Source organism: Podarcis raffonei, chromosome 8, assembly GCF_027172205.1.
Source record: "Podarcis raffonei isolate rPodRaf1 chromosome 8, rPodRaf1.pri, whole genome shotgun sequence".
NCBI classification, from domain to species: Eukaryota; Metazoa; Chordata; class Lepidosauria; order Squamata; family Lacertidae; genus Podarcis; species Podarcis raffonei.
In genome coordinates, this window is record NC_070609.1 from 89027044 (window position 1) to 89041858 (window position 14815).

A 14815-nucleotide genomic window follows, 5' to 3' on the forward strand; every position below is an offset into this window, starting at 1 on the left:
TCTACTTGCACTTTGACGTGCTTTTGAACTGCTAGGTTGGCAGGAGCAGGGACCAAGCAACGGGAGCTCACCCCGTCATTGCGGGGATTCGAACCGCTGACCTGATTGGCAAGTCCTAGGCTCTGTGGTTTAACCCCCAGCGCCACCCGCGTCCCTTCCAGTGAAGGGGGCTTGACACATCACCAAAGGGAGCAGGGGATGTGCTGCCTCCTGCCCCCACCCCACCCCCTTCCACGGGCAGGGCACAGCCTCTTGCTCTTCTGCTGCCTCAGGCGGCTGCTTCATTCCGCCTAATGGGTGGGCCGGCTCCGCTTCTTTGACAACTTTTCTTCTCTAGAACCCCTGTTTTTACCTCTGTGGCACAGAGCTGTGAAATGCCACTCAAATGTGTACCAGGAAATGGTTCGAGCTATTTTATATCCCAGAAAGGCAGAGTTTGCCGAATGGCACCCTTTCTGCTCCTGAGCTGTGAGAGGAGAAGTGGACTCCCTCGTGCTTTTTTGTTACAGGCTGCAGGGAGAGGAGGTGGCTACGGTACCGAGCACCGCAGGGGGACCTTACCCCCGAGGAGACATGCACGGGGTGGCGCTGCAGGCGCCCGATCCTCTCTAAACATGACTCCAGGGTGCCGCATTGAACAAGCACTCCCTCCTGCCCCGCAAATGGCCGTCCGCGGGAGTGCTGCTGCCCCGAGCTGGCGGAGCCCAGCGCCGGAACAAAGTGAACTGGGCCCCTTTGGGCTTGGCGGGCTCCGGAAAGACACGAGCGACTTCGGCAGGGCGGGGGCGCAGGCGCAATAGCTGGACTTCGCCTCCCGACAGTTGGGCGCTCGCTGGCGCTGCTGTGGGCGATGGCTGCGGCGCGGGAGGCCGGCAAGAGGCTCGCCATCGAAGGAAACATTGGTAAAGGGTCTGGGGAGGAGGCGCGGGAGGAGCTTGAGGGTCTTTTCTTCCATTGTATGTCGGCAGCGCCATCCTGCGACTTGGAAGCGCCCGTCCAGCCGGGGAGGGAGGAGGAACTCTGCACTTGCTCAGAGGCAGCCTTATTATTGCCTTGGTCGCACCAGGGCTCGGGCCCTTGCACGGTTGCAGGATATATGCCTTAGGAGCAATGCTCCGCCCCGTTCCCCGTCTTGCACCAGTTGGGGAAGACGCGCAGCCTCGGGCTTTGGCGAGCCTCCAGGGAAGATCTTGGTTAGGTGGTGATTTATTTATTTACTATATTTCTATGCTGCTTTTCATTCAGATGAATAGCAGTCAGTTACAAACAGTAAATAACATTCCAAACTCAACACAAATCGTATAGATCAGATAATAAATCATAAGTAAAACCATTACAATCCATATTGCACCATCAACTAAAAAGGTTAAAGCATGAACTGGTGCCTCCGCGAGGGTTCAGAAGTGAATGGAACTTGGTGACGGTTGCAAGAGTGCTGTTAGGTTGGCAGTATTGTTATGCCCCATAATATGCGGAAGGGGAGTGGGGCCAGGGTGAGGTGCCTGGTGGGTCACATGCACACCATACGTTTGAAGCACATGGCATCCGAATCCTGGGAACTGTGGTCGGTTAAGAGTGTTGGGTATTGTAGATCTTGGAGGAGCAAAATACGGGTCCCAGGATTCTTTATCCAATGAAGCTGAGTGTTGGAAGATTCAGGACAGGGGGAAAAATGTCCTCCTTCGTGCAGCATGTAGTTTAACTATGGAACTCTCTTCCACAGGAGGCAGCAGTGGTCACCAACTAGGTAAAGGTAAAGGTATCCCTGCCCGTACGGGCCAGTCGTGTCCGACTCTAGGGTTGTGCGCTCATCTCACTTAAGAGGCCGGGAGCCAGCGCTGTCCGCAGACACTTCTGGGTCACGTCGCCAGCGTGATGAAGCTGCTCTGGCGAGCCAGCACCAGCGCAGCACACGGAAATGCCGTTTACCTTCCCGCTATAAAGTGGTACCTATTTATCTACTTGCACTTAGGGGTGCTTTCAAACTGCTAGGTGGGCAGGAGCTGGGACCGAAAGACGGGAGCTCACCCCGCCGCGGGGATTTGAACCGCCGACCATACGATCGGCAAGTCCTAGGCGCTGAGGTTTTACCCACAGCGCCACCCGCGTCCCTGCTTAAAATTTATATACTGCTTGACTGAAACCCCCACCCACCCTCAGAGCTGTTTGTCAGAATGATTCTTAGGGGGAAGCCATGTGCTCCAAGTGTGTGGTGTGAATGTTACATCCCATCTCCACGGCTCATTCTCTGCACAACATAAGCAGAATGAGGTTGCTTTTCCTTTTGCTGATATTTGGAAACACAGTATAAGGAGGATGTTGGCTAATGGGCTTACGTGCTTTTTGCTCTGCCAGCAGTGGGGAAGTCAACGTTTGTGAGAGTGCTCAGAAAAGCCTTTCCAGAATGGTCCATGACCTCGGAGCCAGTGTCCAAGTGGCAGAAAGTTCAAGCTGCTGGTCCCCACCAGGTAAGAGTCCAGATGTAAAACTTGTTAGGTCTGTAAGGAACTGAGCTATTTTGGTTCAGAATATTGTATTCAATCAATTGGGAGTTCTTCTTCACTTCAAGAATTCTGAGCAAAGGGGAAACTTGCCTTCTTACCAAAATAATCATTCAGATAAAATAACCATTCACTCTCGTGCAACTTCCTTTGGCACCAAAGAGTAGTCACCCTCTTTGTGCTAAAGCAGGCTTCCTCAAAATCAGCCCTCCAGATGTTTTGAGACTACAGTTTCCATCATCCCTGACCGCTGGTCCTGCTACCTAGGGATCATGGGAGTTGTAAGCCAAAAATATCTGGAGGGCCGAGTTTGAGGCATAGCTGTCAACGTTTCCCCTTTTTTAAGGGAAATTCCCTTATTCCGAATTGGATTCCTCGTAAAAAAAGGGAAAAGTTGACAGCTATGGTTTGAGGAAGCCTGTGCTAAAGGTTATAAGAACAGTAGAGCCTGCCAGATCAGGCCAGTGGCCCACTGAGTCCGGCATCCTGTTCTCACTGTGGCCAAGCAGATGCCTGTGGGAAACCTTCCAGCAGAAACGACTGCAAGAGCAGCCCTCTCTCCTCCTCTGGTTTCCAGGAGCTGGTGTTCAGAAGCCTTGCTGCCTCCAACTGTGCAGGCAGAGCACAACTGCCACCATGGCTTATATGTGATCATGCTTCCCGCTGTGGAAGTGCCATGGTCTGATCACTACGCTCTGAAAGCCAAGATTGACTTCCCGCTCCTCCCCGGCTCGGGTGGCGAACCTATTTGGGCTCGTCCGCGAAAACTGATGGATCCTGATAGATTCCGACAAGCCTTGCGGAACCCTGCTCCTCCTGGCGACTCATTAGATGACCTTGTTGAGGACTGGAATAACCGGCTCTTGGCAGCCATTGATGAGATCGCGCCTAAGCGCCCTCTGCGACCCCGTCAAAACCGGGCACCTTGGTTTACTGAGGAGCTCCGGAAAATGAAGCGGGATCTCAGACGGCTAGAGCGAGTATGGCGACGGACTCGTGACGGAGCCTCAAGAACATCTTATAGGACGCTTATGAAAGCCTATGAGATGGCTATGAAAGCTTCCATTGCATCCGCTAGCTCTCGCCCGGCACAACTTTTTAGAATAATTAGGTCAATAACGTCCTTAGGAGGACAACCAAATTTAAGCACAAATTCGACCCACAGCTGTGAGGCATTCGCGAGCTTTTTTGCGGAGAAAGTCCTGTTGCTCCGCCGTGACCTCCCTGCCAATTTAGATACAGTGACTGAACTGGAGGCCCCTCGACTGACTTCAGGTCCAGTGTTGGACCATTTCGATCGGTTACTCCCTACTGATGTGGATAGATTCCTCCAAGTTGGTAGGCCCACCACCTGCCTCCTCGATCCGTGCCCGTCTTGGCTGATTAGATGTTGCGCGGACCGCCCTGGTTGAAATTATCAATTTGTCCCTTGACACGGGGACATTCCCAGGGGAACTGAAGGAAGCAGTGGTGTGTCCACTCTTAAAGAAAACTTCATTAGATCCCTTAGACCTATCCAATTACCGCCCAGTTTCAAATCTTCTATACCTGGGTAAGGTAATTGAGAGAGCAGTTGCTGAACAGCTTGGTAGGTTTCTGGAGGAAACATCGGCATTAGATCCATTTCAGTCTGGTTTCCGTCCTGGTTTTGGGACGGAGACGGCTCTGGTTGCCCTAACAGATGATCTCCGTAGACAACTGGATCGAGGCGGGTCAGGACTGCTGATCCTTTTAGATTTGTCAGCAGCCTTTGACATGGTCGATCATGATCTTCTGGACCACCGCCTCGCAGACGTGGGGATACAGGGCATAGCCCGTAACTGGCTGTGCTTTTTTATCTCTGGTCGGGGACAGAGGGTGGCACTAGGGAGGGAAATGTCGTCGCGCCACTCCTTGGTGTGTGGAGTGCCGCAGGGCGCAATTCTCTCCCCGATGCTTTTTAACATCTTTATGCGCCCCCTTGCCCAGATTATCCGGAGCTTTGGGCTGGGCTGTCACCAATATGCTGATGACACTCAGCTCTATCTGCTGATGGATGGCCACACCGACTCGGCCCCGAACACACTGACCAGATGCTTGGAAGCTGTGGCTGGATGGTTTCGTGGGAGCCGATTGAAACTAAATCCTTCGAAGACAGAGGTCCTATGGCTAGGTCGGGATGGCATGGGGATGAGGGACCAACTCCCTTCTCTTGCGGGGGCCCAATTAGTGCCATTGCCTTCCGTTAAGAGTTTGGGTGTAATCCTTGACGCCTCCCTTTCCATGGAGGCGCAAGTTACAGCAACAGCCAAGGCGACATTTTTCCACCTTCGCCGCATCAAGCAGTTGGTCCCTTACCTTTCCCGCCCCGACCTGGCCACAGTGATCCATGCGACGGTCATCTCCAGGCTTGACTACTGTAATTCACTCTACGTGGGGCTGCCCTTGAAGCTGTCCCAGAAACTCCAGCGGGTACAGAATGCTGCAGCGAGGCTCCTCACGGGGTCTCTGCCATGGGAGCATATTCACCCAGTGCTTTTCAAGCTGCACTGGCTCCCGGTGGAGTACAGGGTCAGATTTAAGGTGCTGCTTTTGACCTTTAAAGCCCTTCACGGCCTAGGACCCTCGTACCTACGGGACCGCCTCTCCTGGTATGCCCCACGGAGAGCCTCAAGGTCCATAAATAACAACACCCTAGTGGTCCCAGGCCCTAAGGAAGTTAGATTGGCCTCAACCAGAGCCAGGGCCTTTTCAACTCTGGCTCCAGCCTGGTGGAACGCTCTGCCTCATGAGACCAGGGCCCTGCAGGATCTGATTTCTTTCCGCAGGGCCTGTAAGACAGAGTTGTTCCGCCTGGCCTTTGGCTTGGAGCCAATTTGATTCCCTCCCTCGCTCTCTTTCTTTTTTCTTTTCCTTCTCCTCCTGCGATGAGGCTACATTTTAATATTTTAATGTTCCATTATTTTAATGTTGTATTTTATTTTTGTTTTTAAGTTGTAATCATTAATCTTGTTTTATTATTGCTTGTAAGCCGCTCTGGGCCCGGCCTTGGCTGGGGAGGGCGGGGTATAAATAAAAAATTATTATTATTATTATATAACCACCAATAGCCTTATCTTCCTGAATCTTCCAATATTTGGCTCCCTTGAATGCCTACGAATTTTAGTGTTCTGAGAGAGGTAGAAAATATTTCTCTATCCACTTTCTCCATACCACGCATGATTTTATAGAGTTGAAACAAACTTCTATAAAGATTTTTAAAGACTCCACCCATCCCCTATGCTGTTCCTTATGTGCTTCCATTTATCCCAGCTTGCTGGCTGGGACTGAAAGGAGTCCAAAACATCTGGAGGGCACCAAGTGGGAGAAGGTTGAGCTGGAGGGAGATGAAGAGAAGAGGAACCTTGCAATATCTTCACATGGCACAGGTTCACAGGCCCTGCTGTGGCGTCCCCCCAGAAAACACGCACTTTGTTTTGTGGTTCCTGTTCCGTTCGGTTCTTAAATGTTTGTCTCTTAAATTATTCCCCATCACAGGTCTCTCCATCTCAGAGCTTTGCAAACCTGCTTCAAATGATGTATCAGGAGCCCTCGCGGTGGTCCTACACGTTCCAGACTTACTCATGCCTGAGTCGGCTGAAGGCACAGCTGGAGCCTCTTTCTGTCAAGCCCCTGAAGATGTGGGACCACGTGCAGGTTTTTGAGAGATCTATATACAGTGATAGGTATGGTGCCACAATCCTGTTCCTGAAGTTGGCAGCAGCAGCAACAGTGAGATGGGGCCACAGGCCAAGAGAAGTGGGGAGATGTTTGCCTTTTGAAAGAACTGTACATCCCCTTTTGAAATGTTCTCAAGTATTCAGTGCCCCCTCTCCATGTGCAGAGTGCTCTGCAGTTTCTTCCCACTCTTGCATTGTTGTTGAATGTCCTTGCAGTTCCTTTCAACTTATAATTGGGGAAACTAAGGACGGTGCCCCCTTAGCAAGGAAAGCTTTGCCATTCCTTCCATTGGAGCCTCTTCCCCACAAGGAAGAGGAAAACCTTCCATTTTGTAATGATGAATGGATGCCAATTGCAAATACAATATTTGGGAAGCTTGGCAGTTTCGCATTTATCTCTGACTTGCCTGTTCTTCTTCCTGTGTTTGTTGCTGTGCGGGTGGTTTAACTATATGGTCCTCCCCCAGGTACGTCTTTGCCAAAAACCTGTTTGAGATTGGCCACCTGGCAGAGATTGAGTGGGCAATTTACCAGGACTGGCACACTTTTCTCCAGCAAGCATTCGGGGACCAGCTTGACATCCATGGCTTTCTTTATCTACGGGCACCTCCAGAGGTAACTGAAAACCTCTGTTATATTTATTAGACACTTCGCCACCTCCCACCCTCAAAAATGAAAGTCAAAGTGATTTACAAAAATGAAGATTGAAAACAAGTGTTAAGGCCAGATGGTCCACTCCTGTAGGAGACTGCCTGCTGCATCTCTGTCTGGGTCATTGCTCTGGCTGCCTCAGCTTCTACTCAGCTGAAGGCAGGTAAATCGGCAGGCCTGTTGCATTGGATGTGAATGGATCCTTCAAAGTTGGCGCCCTGGGTGCACCTTCTCCCAGTCAGGAAGCATGTCCGTGAAGGTTTGGGTGGGCTTCTTTAATCATAGAATTTTAGAGGTGAAAGGGACCCATTGGGCCATCTAGTCCAACCCCCTGAAATGCAGGAATCATGGCAAGTTTTGACTTGTATACATCAGCAGTGGCTCTGCTTTGGTAGCCCAGGGGCCACATTTTGTACCAGCAAGCTCTCCAGGGGCCGCAGTACGTATTAGGCATTGTCAGAAAAGTCGGTGTGATGACCAACACACCTGCACATATGTGTGCGCACGCATCAGAACACCATGCATGCAACACACATCACACCACTGAGCACTCATGCAGAGCAGAGATTGTGAAGGAGGGGGTGGTACTTGGTTGTTCCAGCTAAAAACACAGCAGTTTCCTCCATTGCAACCCAGAACGCGTTTCCAATTCAAGAGGGAGAACGGAGAAGACCATGGAAAGGGAAAGCCACGAGAGAGTCAGTGTGGCCAGCCAGGTGCCTTTGGGAAATCCACAAGCAGGATTAATAATGATAACAACAACAGCAACAATAATAATATATACCCCGCCCTCCCCGGCCAATGCCAGGCTCAGGGCAGCTAACATCAATAAAATCACAGTAAAAACATAATAGGGGGAAAAGAGAGGGGGTCGGGAAGGGGAAAAAACCCCCCAATTAAAATATAGGTTAAAATGCAATTTAAAATGCAGCCTCATTTTAAAGTAGCCCATAGATCAAGACCATAAGGGGAGGGAAACATAAGGGTCAGACTGAGTCCAAACCAAAGGCCAGGCGGAACAGCTCTGTCTTGCAGGCCCTGCGGAAAGATGTCAAGTCCCGCAGGGCCCTGGTCTCTTGTGACAGAGTGTTCCACCACGTCGGGGCCAGTACTGAAAAGGCCCTGGCCCTAGTTGAGACCAATCTAACCTCCTTGAGGCTCGGCACCTCCAAAGTGTTGTTATTTGTGGACCTTAAGGTCTTCCGCGGGGCCTACCAGGAGAGGCGGTCCCGTAGGTACGAGGGTCAAGCACAAGAGGGCGGTCCCGTAGGTACGAGGGTCAAGCTCCCCTCCTGTAGTTTCCAGCAACTGATATTCAGAAGCCTTTAGCCTTGCAGCCATCACTGCCTTCTGTGGGAGCAAGTTCCATAGTTTAACTCTGAGCTGCATGAAGAGGGACTTCCTTCTGTCTGTCTAGAAACTTCCAACATTCATATTCATTCAATGTTCAAGAGTTTTATTGTTACGAGATAGAGGGAGGGAAAACGTTTTATCTATCCACTCTCTCCGCGCCATGCATAATTTTATAAACTTCTATCCTGTTGCCAGTTACTCACTATTTCTCTGAACTAAAAAGTCCCAAGTGCAGCAACCTTTCCTTGTAAGGGAATCTCAGCATCCCCTTGGCTGCTGTTTTCTGAAGCTTTCCCAACTCTACAATATCCTTCTTGAGGTGAGGACTATACACAGGACTGTATTCCAAATGTGGTCTCATCATAAGATTTGCATAACGGCATTATGATACTGGCAGGTCTATTTTCAATGCCTTTCCTAATGATCCCTAGAATGGAATTTGCTTTTTTCACAGCTGCTGCATTCTGGGTCTATAGAAAGTCACTTGGCGCTGGATCAGGCTTGCATTGTTTGCTCCATTGGTAAACCTTCTTGGGTGTGAGAGTGAAGTGTGCCTCTCTGGCCGAACAGGAGTTGCTGGCTTTAAGGCAGTGTGGGGCTCTGGCGCTCATGGCACTGGCCAATGAATTTCCCTTTCCCTCCTTTCAGATCTGCATGGAAAGATTGCGCCACAGAGGGAGGCCTGAAGAGAAGGAGGTCCAGCTGCGCTACCTGGAGCAGCTTCACACTCAACATGAACATTGGCTCATGGAGAAGAGCACAGAGTGAGTCACAGGCGGAGCAGCAGAGAGCTGGCTGCAGTGGGAAGGCAGTTGTGGCTCTGCAGGCAGTGTCGCACATGGTTGTGTCACGTGGCAGGTGTATGTTGGTGCCAGGGCACCTGCTTGTTCCCACACGGAAGAGAGAAGCAGGCAGCCAAGCCACAGTTCCCATCACCTGGAGATGAGGATGAGGATTTACATCCCACCTTCTTTCCTTCAAGGAACTCAAGGCGATGTATGTGGTCCTCTCGCTCCCTGTTTTATTCTCACAACAACTCTGTGAAGTGGGTTCGGCTCCAAGACAGTAACTGGCCCAAGGCTTCTGAGTGAGGATTTGCATCCAGGTCTCCCAGGTCTTTGTCCAACACTTTAACTGCTAAACATTACTGCTGCTGGGCTATGATGCTGAACAGCAGCAAGGGCCAAAAGGAACCAGGAAGTCTTGGTAGGACAGAAATGGGTGGACTAGAGACCACAAGGTGCAGGAGGGCAGCTGTGTACAGATGGATGCTGTGTCCTGGGCTGTGCACAACTCAGGTCCCAAAATAAGATATGTGGCAGGCAACATTTGGAAGTGGGCCATGGGGTGTATTTGCCATTCCCTTCCCAACCAGAACCCTTAACAATCAATCTCTTGCTCACCAGACACAATTAGTGGGCTCTGGATCACTCTAGAGCAGCTTTCCTAACAGTAAGTCAGGCCTGATCCGGATTACTCTTTTATGATTAATTTGGGATTACTTATTGGCAGAATTTTTGTCCTTTCCCATTGTCACAGTTTACAGGCCACTACTGTGTTAGTTGCAGTGTTGTTGCAAACCAAAGAGAGGCTGGAAGTTTCCGTTCTGCAGTGGGAGCGATGTGTGAAATCACAAGCTAGCTCAGCCTTCTCCAACTTTGTGCCCTCCCATGTTTTAAGCTGCAACTCCTATCAGCTCCACCTAGCATGGCTGTGCTCCCATCAACTCTGGGGCACTGGCTGGGGCTGATGGGAGTTGAAGACCCAAATCTCTGGAGGGCATCAAGTTGGGAAAGGCTGCTTTAGGGATTAAGTCGTCGTCATCCTTTATTTTTTATTCATTCTGTTCCATTTATGAATGCTTCCTGTAGTGACTAAGAATAAAAACAAGTTTGTATATTTTAAACAAGTTCAAAGCCAATGCATGCACAGACTGGGGAAAAAATCTCTACTGCACTTCTTTTAAACCTGCAAGATGTACGTTTCTCATTCTGCATGCTTTATTCTGAAGACATTGCTAGGGTTTTCCAACTGTTATTTAGGAGGAAGAGAGGCAGGAAGGAATTATTGTTGCTTTACGCCAGCAGTTAAGGCGACTACAACTTCACACCTCCACCAAAAAGCAGAAGAGACTGTAAATTACAGATGCCCAATGTTATCTTCCTTGCTGTTTAATCAGTAAACACACCTGACAGCCTTGCATATTCTGCTCACTTCCAACTGAGCTTCCGGATCCAGTGAGTCTTTGGGTGGTGATGACTCCACTCAGCTGAGCTCTCGTGCCACACAGAGCCCGTCCATCAACTTCTGAACCTTAATCAGTGGAAGCAAAGCAGATGAACTTCCATGCTTTGCCTTGGTCTCTCACCCCCAGTCATCTTGCTCTCAACCTGTAGTTAGTCATGTCCATCTTAAAGAAGAAGTGTGTTTTCCAGTTCTACATTATTAGTTTTCAGAACCAAGCTTTTTTAAAGCTTACATAGTTGTATAGTACGGGCAAAAGCAGCAGAGTAACTGTCAAGCACAATCAGAACATGGGACTGTCTGACCTCCCCTTTCCACTGCTTGTGTATTCTAATGATTTAATTCATTTTAAATGAAGCCCAATTCTATATCCCTACTTACAGTGGTACCTCGGGTTACAGATGCTTCAGGTTACAGACTCCACCAACCCAGAAATAGTACCTTGGGTTAAGAACTTTGCTTCAGGATTAGAACAGAAATCACACGGTAGCAGCGGGAGGCCCCATTAGCTAAAGTGGTACCTCAGGTTAAGAACAGTTTCAGGTTAAGAACGGACATGTACAGTAATACTAAACTGTAGTCAGAAACAAACTATGGCTTACTGTGAATTTGTGTGTTCGTGTTCAAATTGCACCCACCCTTTGCCAAGCTGGGAGTAAACAAAGCCACAGTGCTGGCTTAGCATTTTGTGTGAACCAGCATCGGTAGTTTGCATCTCTCCAAAGAAACTAGTAAGTCAAGAACAAACCTTGACTTCTGCCCATGGTTTGTTTGGGTTAGTGTTTGCACACAACTCTAATCCAGCACTGTTGTTTGTTTCCTCCCAGTTGGCAAATGGATGAGCAGAGTGGGTGTGATTTGAGCAGCACGTATCAGCTTGCTGACACATTCGTAGTAAACTATAGTTTGTTTCTGACCACGACTTACTGTTAGGTGAAAGCCAGGCCATTAACTAGCTTGTCCCATCCTTCCTCACTATAGCCTGTCACTACAAACACACACCATTCCTTGTATCCTAAGTGAAGGCAAATAGAGAAAGCAGAGGTTTGGCTTGCAGTGAGGTGGCCAGTGACCTGTGGTGTTGTGAGCCTCAGTGTTACTTAGACGAAGAAGTTTGGGGCTGAAAGACGGAGGCAGAGCGTGGGTGCATGGAGGCTAAGTGAGTTAAGTGAGCACATTGCAGAAAATGCTTGCTGCTTACATGATGCAGAAATTAAGGTTGGCACCTTAAGTTACAATTTCTACATTTTGGGATGTGCGTAATGGAATTAGTAAGTGCCTTAAAAAACGTTTTTTATCTGAAGGTAGAATGTATTTGGCTTTGTTTCAAGGAAATCCATTGAATTATATGAGTCATGGTGACGGTCAAAGCAGCAAAATTTAGCTCCACTGTGGGTGTATAATAGTCAACTTATGCACTATGCTTTAAGATGTTGAAAGCTCTATCTCTGTGTAATAATCTGTAATCCTTGCGCGAAGCTGCAAGAGAGGCTGTTTTTTAAAATTATTGCTGGTTTTATTAACTTCGCAGTGTGATCAACAGTTCAAGGAGTAGATTTGGTATACTGTATAGTATAAGCCACTGTTATCTCCAAATTGCTCTGGCAATATGGTAATGCTTAGGATTACAACAGGGGCAGGAATCTTTGGGTCCATAGAGAGAATGTGCCCCCAGACCTCTGTGTCTGGCCCTTGGAACATTCCCCAGGCCACACCCCTCACGGACCCTGCTTCACACCCTTTTTGGCCTGGCTGGAATGTAAGCTTGAACTCTGGATTGTCTGGGTGGATGATGGAGGGGGGTGTGTGTGTGTGTGTGTGTGTGTGTAGAAACTACCCTAATGCACAAAGGTAAATTTTCCATTCATTCTTCTGTCACCAGTTTGTGATCCCGAGAAGATTGTCTAAAGGGAATGTGGCCACTGGTCTGCAAAAGGTTCCCCTTGCTCTGCTTTCAACAACCTTGGCATGTAGTGAAGGGAATGAGGTGAATTAATGAGGCAACTCAAAGTCAATGCAGATGAGATCATTCAAGGAAGTGAGCTGAACTACCCACTGTAACTGAAGCCACAATATTGATTGCATAGTGAAAAGAATTAAGGAAATAACATTCTTATTGCCCCCACAGGATTCATTCTGAAAACATAAGAAATGCTCCAGTCTTGCTGCTTGATGTCACAAAGGATTTTGAGGATGACACAAATGAACAAGGGAGGCTTATGTCCCAGGTAAGATTTCACTTCTGTGAAATGTGAAAGCTTTGGCATAATGCACAAAACTTGAGTATTCTTCCATCAGATTAAAGTTGGCGCCGTAAGCTACCAATTTGCCTTAATTGTGTGCCTCTTATTCCCTGGAACTAACATGGCAACAACTGAGCAAACAATTGCTTGGATTTTATTTGAAGATCTGTTTCCTCTTTTTGCAGGTGAAGACTTTTATAAAGACTCTCTCAGGGGAGGCTTTCCCTTCTGCGTCTACTGCTGCCTCCTAGCCCAGGATCTCACAGCAGGCTCCTCTGAGTGGATGGCCACCAAGAGAAAGCAGTCCTTGATGGTCAACTCCATTGGGAGTTAACAGCTCGGGCAGGTCAGAGGTGCTTGCAAGAATTGAAGTTCTCTCTGCGCAGTACTTGCAGGGAAAGAAGCCCTCTGGGCAGCAAAATCCCAACCTAGTCTACAGATAGAAAGTAGAATTGCAACAGGTGAAAGAGAGGGATGTTGGGGGCAATTTCACTTGGGCTGGGTGAGCTCAGAAGCCACGCAGAGGCCTCTGTTTGGCCAAGTGAGAGATCAGTCCTCTTGCCTGGAAAGGGCCTGGCAGGGTGCTCTGCCACGTGAGAGAGTGGTGGCCCATTTAATAGATTTGGGCAGTGGTGCATCTGCATAATTTTGTTGGTACTGGCTACCAGTGGCCATGATTCTGGACCTGCTCCCTCCCCAACTTCTGCTGCTGCATTTTCTCAGGGTGGGGAGTCTCAAGTTGTTGAGTCTATATGTGTCCTCAATTCCTGTGACATGGCATGATAGCGGTAGACACCTTGGGCTCACTTCTGTAATATATTATTTTTAAGCACCCTGCACTTAGACACCCACCTGAGTTTCCTAGGCACTGCTGGACCGTCTAACAGTGCCCAGTTCCTGTGCATCTGCACACCTTTCCATTGTCTGTGCATCAATAGATCAATAGCCTCCCCCTTGGAGAAGAGAGTTTGGAAATTGATTGACACTGAAACAATTCAGGGACTGACCGAGGAATCCGGAAGATTCAGAGTGTGAAGAATAGACTGAATTCTGTACAGTTGTGTTAGTGTCTGTATGTGACAGATGTAAAAAAACCCAGACATGTACTTGAGTTTTTCAAGGGGCTGTTGTCTCTTCTGCTGCTTCCCACCAACAGTGCAACTCTTACTTTTGCGATGGAGGCCCCTGGGCTATAGCATCTCTGTGCATGAAGGCCACTGCATGGTTGATGTCACACACAAATATAGCAACTGTATGTTGTTTTCGAGAATACTTTTCACCTTCTTTATCTGCCTTTATCACATTTCCATGAAATTTATCAAGTTTATCCTACAACTATAGCCCTCTTCATTCATTGCTTGTGCAAAGGAGCAACGTGGATACAAAGGTTTTATTTTTTTTTGTAGATTTTCCTTCAGCACAAACATCTGCAAAGTTCCTTTTAAAAGAAATGGAATAAATGGGATGTCTGTCTATGAGTATAGTATCTTAAGATGCTGGAGGCGCACACATCACCATGAATTTTGCAGACAGGATATGAAAAGTATGCCCAGTGCCTCTGTGGATAGTAAAGTTCACGAAGTTGACTTTGGGAAACTGGAATATGGATGTCCAAGTATTTTTGTCCTTTTCTCCTCAAGAAATAGTTCTGCTGCATTTGATGTTGCCTTTCCAAGCCTCAGCAAACCTATATATGCAAGTTCATCAGCAGTAGATGGAATGACGTGTCACCCCCTTACTTTTTGTACATAGCATTAAAATTCATGCACCAGTTATAAATAAGCCAAAGTACAAAACACTCCCTTTTTAATGCAGTGCTTTTTACAATCAACCATTCATTAGCTTTTAATGATGGGGGTTGTCAACATTTAATTTATCTCTCTTCTAATGTATACAATTACTGTATTTTTTTAAGGCTGCTGTGTGTGTTTATGGTCTGTGTCCAATAATCTGTTGAAGTTCAGAGATTCTGTTTCCAAAGCTGCTTGCAGTATCCTTAGAAAGTTTTGGAGAAACCATTTCTGCCACTGGGCTATTGTCCTTATATACTCAGTTGCACTGGGGGCATCAACATTTACTGCAGCTGAAGAAATGTGTATGGGGGAGGGCAGCTGCTGGAGATCCC

General features: G+C 48.3%; 1 protein-coding gene across 1 annotated transcript; it reads left to right on the plus strand.

Moving 5' to 3' along the window:
- The first annotated feature begins 788 nt into the window (after positions 1-788).
- On the plus strand, positions 789-14163 carry DGUOK (deoxyguanosine kinase). Its single transcript, XM_053401461.1, has 7 exons — positions 789-902; positions 2356-2468; positions 6018-6205; positions 6667-6814; positions 8852-8967; positions 12576-12675; positions 12876-14163. Exons 1-7 carry the CDS (start codon positions 851-853, stop codon positions 12939-12941), a joined length of 783 nt encoding a protein of 260 aa, XP_053257436.1. The 5' UTR covers positions 789-850; the 3' UTR covers positions 12942-14163.
- Positions 14164-14815: the final 652 nt, after the last annotated feature.

Coding starts and splice junctions, on each gene's coding strand:
- DGUOK (XM_053401461.1), top strand. CDS start 851: ATGGCTGCGGCGCGGGAGGCCGGCAAGAGGCTCGCCATCGAAGGAAAC. Junction 903..2,355: donor CGCCATCGAAGGAAACATTG/GTAAAGGGTCTG, acceptor TTGCTCTGCCAG/CAGTGGGGAAGTCAACGTTT. Junction 6,815..8,851: donor ATCTACGGGCACCTCCAGAG/GTAACTGAAAAC, acceptor CCCTCCTTTCAG/ATCTGCATGGAAAGATTGCG.